Source organism: Elephantulus edwardii, unplaced genomic scaffold (genome assembly GCF_000299155.1).
Source record: "Elephantulus edwardii isolate Elephantulus edwardi_28Jun2011 unplaced genomic scaffold, EleEdw1.0 scaffold00068, whole genome shotgun sequence".
In the NCBI taxonomy this organism is placed as follows: domain Eukaryota; kingdom Metazoa; phylum Chordata; class Mammalia; order Macroscelidea; family Macroscelididae; genus Elephantulus; species Elephantulus edwardii.
The window spans coordinates 558,843-568,158 of NW_006399818.1; the positions used below are offsets into that span (position 1 = coordinate 558,843).

General features: G+C 41.3%; 1 protein-coding gene across 1 annotated transcript in view; it reads right to left on the minus strand.

The window, feature by feature from the left end:
• NDUFA12 (NADH dehydrogenase (ubiquinone) 1 alpha subcomplex, 12) overlaps window positions 1–8,930 on the minus strand; it is a 43,471-nt gene extending 34,541 nt beyond the window's left edge. The window contains exons 1-2 of the mRNA XM_006888486.1: window positions 8,834–8,930; window positions 7,194–7,276 (exon numbers count right to left, since the gene is read on the minus strand). Of these exons, the coding sequence (XP_006888548.1) occupies window positions 7,194–7,276; window positions 8,834–8,919 (169 nt within the window). The 5' untranslated portion in view covers window positions 8,920–8,930. The remainder of the gene's footprint in view (window positions 1–7,193; window positions 7,277–8,833) is intronic.
• Window positions 8,931–9,316: the final 386 nt, after the last annotated feature.

Below are 9,316 nucleotides of genomic sequence, written 5' to 3' on the forward strand. Positions count from 1 at the left end.
GAGGGACCTCTCAAGAGTACTGAAGAGCAACGATGTCAGGCTGGAGACTAAGGTGTGCCTGATCCAGGCTACAGTCTTTGCAATTACGTGCTATGCATCGGAGAGTTGGACAGTAAATAGGGATGACAGAAAGAGAATTGATGCCTTTGAGCTGTGGTGCTGGAGAAGAGTGTTGAATATAACATGGACGGGTAGGAGAATAAACAGGTTTGTGCTGGAGAGGGTAAAGCCAGAGCTCCTTGGAGTAAAGGATTCTGAAGCTTCATCTGACATACTTTGGGCATGTTGCAAGGAGGGTCTGGTCCTTGGAGAGGGACGGCACAGGAGAGAAAGACCCTCGATGAGATGGATCAATTCTGTGAGTGGAGTGGTGGGAATGAGTGTGTTTGAGACGGCAAGGTTGGCACAGGATAGAATGGTGTTCAGGGCTCTTGTACGTAGGGTCGCTATGAGTCGCAAGAGACTCGATTGCACATAACAACAACACATGGGCAATATATTGAAAGGCCCAGGAAGCATTAAAAAGAGGGAATACACAGAGTCACTGAGCGAAAAAAAAATGACTGACACTGAAAATTTCACCATATAATTTCACTGAAAAACCACCAAATAAGCAGAAGCCAATTATAATGAAGGATGAAGTGGATAATGTATTGAAGACATTGGGGGGGGGGAAGGCACTAGAAATTGATGGGACACAAACTTACTTTTTTCAATTAACAGGCGCAGCCTTGGATACGCCCACCAGTCTATGCCAGGAAATCTAGAGGATAGCACTCTGGCCAACAGATTGGAAGAGGTCCATATTTGTTCGCATTCCCAAGGAAAGTGATTCAACAGAATGTGGAACTATTGAACATGCCAACAAAATATGGCAGAAGATCATTCAAAAACAGGTAGAACAGTACATAGATAGGAAATGCCAAAGTTCAAACAGGATTTAGAAGATGCCATAGCACCAGGGATACTGCTGATGTCAGATGGATCCTAGCTGAAAGCAAAAATACCAGAATAACATCTATTTATGCTTTACTGACTATGCAAAAGTCTGTGTGGATCATAACAAACTATGGCTAACATTGAAAAAAACAGGAATCCCAGAGCACTTAACTGTGCTCATGCAAAACCTATACCTAGACCAAGCAAGAAGCTGTCATGCGAACAGAGCAAGAAAGACGTGTTGTTATGAGCCACTGAGTCACCTGCGACTCATAGTGACCCTATATACAATAGTTCTAAACCCTGCTCTATCCTGTGCCAATTTTATTGTCTCTGACACACCTACCCCTATTATCCCAGTCACTGAATCAATCCATCTCATGGAGGATCTTCCTCTTTTGTGCTACCCCTCCACATGCCAAAGCATGACATCCCTTTCCAAGTACCTGTTCCTCCTTGCAACATGTCCAAAATAAGTCGACAAAGCTTCAGAATTCTTGCCTCAAGGAGCAGCCTGGTCTCACTCTCTCTAGGGTGAAGAAATCCTATTTATTTTCCTAGCAGTCCATGGTACCCTCAATATTCTTCTCCAGCACCACAGCTCAGAGGCATCAATTCTCTTTCTATCACCCTTAGTCACTGTCCAACTTTCTTATGCATAGCAAGTAACTGCAAAGACTATGGCCTGGATCTGGCTCAACTTAGTTTCCAGACTGCCACTGTTATTCTTCAGTACTTTGGAGAGGTCTCTGACAGTAGACCTCCCCAATGCAATGCGTCTCTTGATTTCCTGGCTGCTGGTGCCAACAGTGTTAACTATAGAGCCAAACAAACTAAAGCTGCTAACAGTCTCAATCTCTTCACCATCCATCATGATGCTGCCAATTGGCCCAGTGGTGAGAATCTTTGTTTTCTTGATATTGAGCCTCAATCCATATTGAAGGCTGCATTCCTTGACCTTCTGCACCAAGCGCTTCAGGTCCTCCTCTGTTTTAGCAAGCAGGGTTGTGTCATCTGCATAACACAGATTGTTGATGATTCTTCCTCCATTCCTGATGCTACATTTCTCCTCACTGAGCCCAGCCTCCTGGATAATCTGTTCTGCATACAGACTGAAAAGGTATGGAGAGAGGACACATCCCTAGCATACACCCTTTCCAATTCTGAACCATGCAATGTTTCCTTGCTCTTTTCTAATGACTGCCTCCTGGTCCAAGTATAGGTTTCACATAAGCACAATCAAGTGTCTGGGATTACTATTCTTCTCAGAGTCAGCCACAGTTTGTTGTGATCCACACAGTCAAATGCCTTTGCATAGTCAATGAAACACAGAGAAGACATTCCTCTGGTACTCCCTGCTTTCAGCCAACATGCATCTAACATTAACTATAATATCCTTAGTATCATGGCCTCTTCTAAACCCAGCCTGCACTTCAGGCAGTTCTCTGTTGATGTGATCCAATTGTTTTTGAAAAATCTTCAGCAGAATCTTGCTCGCATGTGATATTAATGATATTAATCAATATATTCCGCACCCTGTTGGGTCACCTTTCTTTGGAATTAGAATCAATATAGATTTCTTCCAGTCAGTTGGCCAGGTGGTTGTCCTCCATATTTCATGGCACAACTTGGTGAGCACAACCAGAGCCGCATCTGTTTGTTGAAATATGTCAATTGGTATGCCATCAATTACTGGGCCCTTGTGTTCTGTCAAATCTTTCAGAGCAGCTTGAACTTCTTCCTTTATCACTAAAGGCTCTTACTCGCACCGTATTTCATGAAATTCTTTTGTGTCTGCCAATTCCTTTTGGTACCTATGGAATTCATAAGTATTGACATATTAGGTATAGGTGAAATGAGATGGTCAGGCATGTGACATTTTGAGTCAGATGATCATATGATCTATATGCTGGAGATGAAAAAAAGGTGAAAAAATATGGGGTTGTTCTCATAGTTAAAAAGTCATTTCTAAATCCACTTGAAATACAATATTGTGAGTGACAGAATATCCATACACACACAAGGAAGTCCAGTGAATGCCACTATTATTCAAATGTATTCACCAATAACCAAAGACAAAGAGGAGAAAACAGAAGATTTCTACCAACTTTTGCAGTCAGAAATCGATCAAACATGCAATCAAGATGCATTAATAACAGGTGATTGAAATGCAAAAGTTGCGAACAGAGAAGTATCAGTAGTTGGAAAACATGGACTTGGTGACAGAAATGAAGCTGAAGATAGAATGAAAGAATATTGCACAATCAATGATTTAGTCACTGAAAATATGTTTTATAAAAAACATAAACGCAGGCTATACACATGGATTTCACTTGATGATATGCACAGGAATCAGATCAATTACATCTGTGGCAGAGCACAACATTATCTGTGAAAACTAGGCCAGGTGCTGATTGTGGAACAGATCACCAACTACTCATACGCAAGTTCAAGCTGAAACTAAAGAAAATGAAATCAAATCCATGCTCGGGAACCAAAATTTGACTTTGAGTCTATCCCACCCAAATTTCAAAACAATCTCAGGAACAGGTTGGAGTTCTTGAACTGTGGGAGGATATCAAGAGTATCATCCAGAAAGAATGCAAAAGGTCATTACAAAGACAGAAGAGGAAGAAAAGACCAAAATGGATGTCAGAAGAAACTCTGAATATTGCACTAGAACACCAAGAAGCCAAAGCAAAGGGAAGAAATCAAGATATTAAGGAGCTGAACAGAAGATTTCAGAGTGCAGCGAAGGAAGACAAAGTAAAGTATTATAATCAAATGTGCAAAGAGCTAGAATCAGAAAATCAAAGAGACTAAACTCACTCAGCATTTCTTAAGCTAAAGGAACTGAGGAACAAATTCAAGCCATGAGTGGCAATACTTAAGGATGCTTTGGGCAGAATATTAAATGATCCAAGAAGCATTAAAAGAAGGAGTATACAGAATGATTGTACCAAAAGAGAACACAACATGATTTAAAATTAAGAAGGGAGTGTGTGAGCGTTATGTTCTTTCTCCATACCTACTCAATCTGTATGCTGAGCAAATTACTCAAGAAGCTCGACTCTATGAGGAGAATCAGAATTGGAGAGGACTCATTAGTTACCTGCATTATGCAGATGACACAACCTGCTTGCTAAAAGAGAGGACGACTTAAAGCATTTGTTGGAGAAGATCAAAGAATACAGCCTTTAATATGGGTGACATCTCAAAGTCAAGAAAACAAAAATTCTTACCACTGGACCAACATCATGATAGATGGAGAAATTATTAAAACTGTCAATTAACTTCATCTTAATTGTATCCACAATCAACACCTTTGGTACTAGCAGTAAGAAAATCAAGAGATGTACTGCACTGATAAGTCTGCAGTTAAGAACCTCTCCAAATTATTTTTTTTTAAGAACCTCTCCAAATTACTGGGGAGTAATCATGTCAGTTTGAGGACTATGGTGCATCTCATTCAGACCATAGTCTTTCCAGTTACTTGCTTGTATCTGAGAGATGGATTATGAATAAGGATGACAAAAGAATTGATGCCTTGAAGCTGTGGTGTGAGAGAAATGTATTGGACATCCCAAAGAAATTGAAATGTCAAATGAACCAATAAATATGTCTTGGAAAAAATGCAGCCAGAATGCTCTCTGGAGGCAAAGATGATATAGCTTTACCTTACATACTTTGGTCATGCTGCTAGAAGGGATTATTTTGGTGAGGGACATGATGCTAGGAAAGACAGAGGGTTGGCAAAAGAGAAGAATACCCTCAACCAGGTGGACTGACATGGCAACTGCCGCAATGGGCTCTAATGTGTCAGAAATCATGAGGACAGCACAGAATAGGACAGAGTACAGAACTGTTGTTCATAGGGTCACTATGGGTTGTACTTGACTCAACGGCACCTAACAATAAAAACTAAAAAGAAAGCTTTGGAAAAACTTTTAAATATGGCAACACAAAACACTAACTAAAAAGAGAAAGGATACTGAAGAGCCAATTTAGTAATATGAAAAGCTGATCCATGATTTTTAAGTAGAAATATTTCCGTTTATGAACAATATGAATGAGTTATTTTAAAAAGTAGGTTTGTCGTAATTAAAGAGTTAGGGAGAATAAACTATTAAAAGAATTAAAATTACAAGGGATAAGGGACATTGAGATAGATCTGTCTTGGAGAAAGTGTAGAGGCAAAGATGGCAAAGTTTTGTCTCACATACTTTGGGCATGTTGTTAGAAGAGGGTATTCTTTGGAAAGGGAGATGATGCTTGGAAAGATGGAAGGGCGGTGAAAGAAAAGAAGACCTTCAGTGTGAAGGATTGGCACAGTGACTGCAAGAATGGGCTCAAGCGTATGGTGTCAGAGATGACGAGATGGCCCACTAAGTGTTCCCACTGGGTCACTAGGAGTTTTCCTTGACTCAACAGCATGTAGCAACAACAACTTTTCACTTACTATACTAATTCTCAAAGTTTACAAAAATAGCATGTACAATTTTTAAATTACCAATAAAACGGTATTCACATTTTGAAGGGACATAAGAAGAGTGGAGGGATGGAAGAAGAAAGCAAAGAAAAGAATAATAGTTTGAAACAAAATGGTGGCGAAGTGGAAAGAATATGCTAACCTGACGCCCTGCCACTAACTAGCTGGGCTATTTGGTTAAGCTCGTGTGGTTAAAACAGGGAGCCCACATGGTATCGTTCCTAGGTAGGGGGGCTGTTAACTCAAAGGCTACGCCTCTCTGAGGGTTGGAATCTACCAGTAGATCCGTGGAGAAAAATGGGCAACCTTCTCCCACGCAGTTTACAGCCTCAAAAAGCCAAGTGAGGCTGAGCTGAGTTGGTTATGACTTGGTGGCAATAAGCTCTGGCACAAGAGCGACTATGAGGTTAGCAAAAGACTGGACAGTGTTCTGTTGGACACAAAAGACTCAGAACTGATTCACAATATCTAAGAATAACACAATTAGGGATGGGATAAGTTGGTATTGACATCTAGGGGATATATGTCCATGATGCTACTAAACATCCTACAACACTCAGGACAGCCACCACAACAAAGAATTATCTGGCCTAAAATGTATGCTGAAGTTGAAAAGCCTTGCTAGGCTAACCTCCTTCCTTTAACGTATCTATTTTGCAAACAAATGAGTTACTTTTCATTTCTATAGTTATGAGTTCATTTTCAAACAATATTACTATAGCTTCTAGTTGACAGATGAGAAAGTTAAGCCTAGCTAAATCAAGTCGTAGCTCACAAAGCAGTAAGAGAACATTAAACCTATAACGTCTGATTGTAACACTATTAAGTTTTTTTGTGTGTATCATTCCAAAAATTTAATATTCACATAAAAGCACATATTCTTCCCATCACAGGCTAGCAAAGATTATTCTGCAGGTGACTTTTGTTCAGGAAGCACACAGCTACATCTTTTTAAGTAAAATGCACATATTGTTTTTAACAATGACAAAGCATTCTAAGAAGTGAGTAATTCACTAGTATATGCATGATACAACTAATGTTGCTTTTCGTTGGAAAAGGATGGGCAATCTCTTCCCCTGGGATTAACTGCCTCTGAAAACCTACTGGAAAGTCAGCTTTAAGTTGGTTTCCAGTCAATGATACTCATCAACAACACTGACGTTGCTTTTAGGGAGTTCTGGTGGCCTAGTGGTAAGAAGCTGCACTGTAATTCTGAAGGTTCAAATCCACCAGATGCTCTGCAGGAGAAAGATGGGCAATCTCCTGTGTGATTTATTGCCTCTTAAAACCAACTGGAACAACAACATTGCCTTTAGAAATTGTTATTACTAAAAAAGCGCTGCAATGCAAATCATTCTGTATCTCTTCTTGCCGATTTTTACAAGATTATTTATTTGTAGGATGAATTCTTTCAAAAGCACAAAAGATTGAGCAAATACATGTGAATGTAAATTCATAGACAACTATGATCAAACTGTCTTCCAAAAAAGAAAGTACTAACATATGTATTTCTATGGCCTTTCTACAGGCCTTTGGAAACTCTATTAACATCAGAGAAACAACAATAGTTATAGAACAGGGTTCAAATTTTTTGTTCATAGGATCACTATGTATCGTACTTGACAGCACTTAACAAAAACAATCCCCTTTCTCAGCTTGAGCTTTATCTGACTGGCACCAACATCAAAATCAGTAAAGGAAAAAAGAATACTGTTTAGTCCTCTCTCCCACCCCATCATTCATAGCATAAAAATATTTCACTCACCAAAAAACTGCTTGTTGTCTTCATAGTATTTGTTTCCATATTTATCTTCCCCTACTAATGTACCGACCCTCACATCATTTGCCCTGTGAATGCCCAAAACAAAACAGTTAGTGATTCTTCAAATCAAACGGAAATAGGGTGGGAGAGTGTGAGTGTGTGCATGTGTGTATCCCAGCTGAAACTCATTGCTGTCAAGTTGGAATAGATTCATAGTGGACCCTCCAGTTGCTTTTCAGAGGCTGTAAATCACATGGCAGGAGACTGCTCATCCTTCTCCCAAGGAACAACTGGTGGATTTGAACCGTCTGCCTTTGGGTTGGCAACATTACTCTTTACCCACTAAGGCACCAGAGCTCCCTATATGCACATGCACACACACACACCCCTACCCCTCATTTACATAGATTTATCTCAGTGTTACACTGGAGATGTACTAACTCTGCAGTCAGGGACTCCTCCAAATTACTGAGGAACTTGAAGACTAAGGTGTGACTGATTCGGGTCATGGTCTTTTCAATCTCTTGCTATGCATCCGAGAACCGAACAATGAATAAGGATGCCAGAAGAATCGATGCCTTCGAGCTGTCCTATCGGATAAGCACAGAATATCCGATGGACTCACAAAAACAAACAGTTGTATCTTGGAGAAAGTACAGCCAGAGTGAGTGCACCGTGGAGGCAAAGATGACAAAGCTTCGTCACACACACTTTGGGTAAGTTACTAAGAGAAGCTCTTCCTTGGAGAAGGGATATCATGTTTGAGAAGGTGGAGGGATGGGGAAAGAGAGGAAGACCCTCAATCAGATGGACTGACAAAGAAACTGCAGCAGTGCGCTCAAGTATGTCAGAAAGGGTGAGGATGGCACAGGATAGGGCAGGGTTCAGATCTGTAGTCGGTGAGGATGGCACAGGATAGGGCAGGGTTCAGATCTGTAGTCCATAGGGTCGCTATAAGTCTCACCAGACTCAAAAGCACCTAACAACAACAACAACAACAACATTACTCACTATAACGCAGACAGTAGGATGGAAAAGGATGATGTGCCTTATCGATGCACTAAACCACATAAGCATATGGAAGCACTGTCTTCAATCTACAGCACTACCTTTCTCTACCACCCCGTGCCACGAGTCACTAGAGTTAGCAAAATCTTCAGGAAATCGGTCTATTTCCTCTTAAAACGGTCTGTCTCTTAACTCCTCCAAGTCGACTCTTCTACTTCAAATCACCGTTTCCGCAGATGATGGTACTTGTCACAATCAATGAGTGTGTAGGCTGGTAAGGACCTTTCAAGCCCTCACTTGAGAAAACTGAAGGCCAGTCAAGGGAAAAGACTTCCCCAAGGTCACACGGCGAGTACCTGCCAGAGCCCATCAATCTCCGGGACGCGGGACCGAGGGGAATGCTAGATCTTGCCTGCAGGTCACAGCTCCCCTCCCCGGAGCTGCTTCTGGTGAAAAGCTGAAAAAAGTCTTTGTTCCCAGCTCTAGAGCCTGGGGAAGACGGAGATTGGGTAGTGCGTCCTTGACAGAAGCTGAGGCTTCCTCAAGGTGACCCACACCCTGTCCCCTTTCCAAGAAACCTATCAGCGTAAACCTAGCTCCAGAGAACTAGACAGAGGCTGGCTCTGGACACTTACCTGAAGAAAACTCTTAAGTAGCCACGGAGGCCGCCATGGCCGCTGATCTGCTGCAGCCCGCGTTTCAGAACCTGCAGATACTCCATGTTGGCCCGCAGACCCCGCCTCCCGGGTGCGCCGGAAAAACCTACCGGCCGGAAGCTCGCACGCAGCCGCCAAGAGTCCGGCGCAGAAAAGTCCCCCGAGCCTGCGGGGTTTTGTCTCTGAAATTTCTTCTTGATGCCTTGATTAAGAGCTATTTTTGTCCTCACAAGCAAAAGAAATACTTTTAGAATGCTTCTAGGTGAAATACTTACCTAATCTACAGAACTAAGTGATGACAATTTTTATGGAAATCTCATTCTCAATGCTTTGCTAGAAACGTGGTTTTTAATCTCTTAAAGTTTTTTTCCCCTTTCCCCAGAATCTTTTGAGAATTTAAGGATTGTCATCATGGATCTTTATTAAATTAAGCACACTTACTCAATTTGTTGTTGTTAGGTG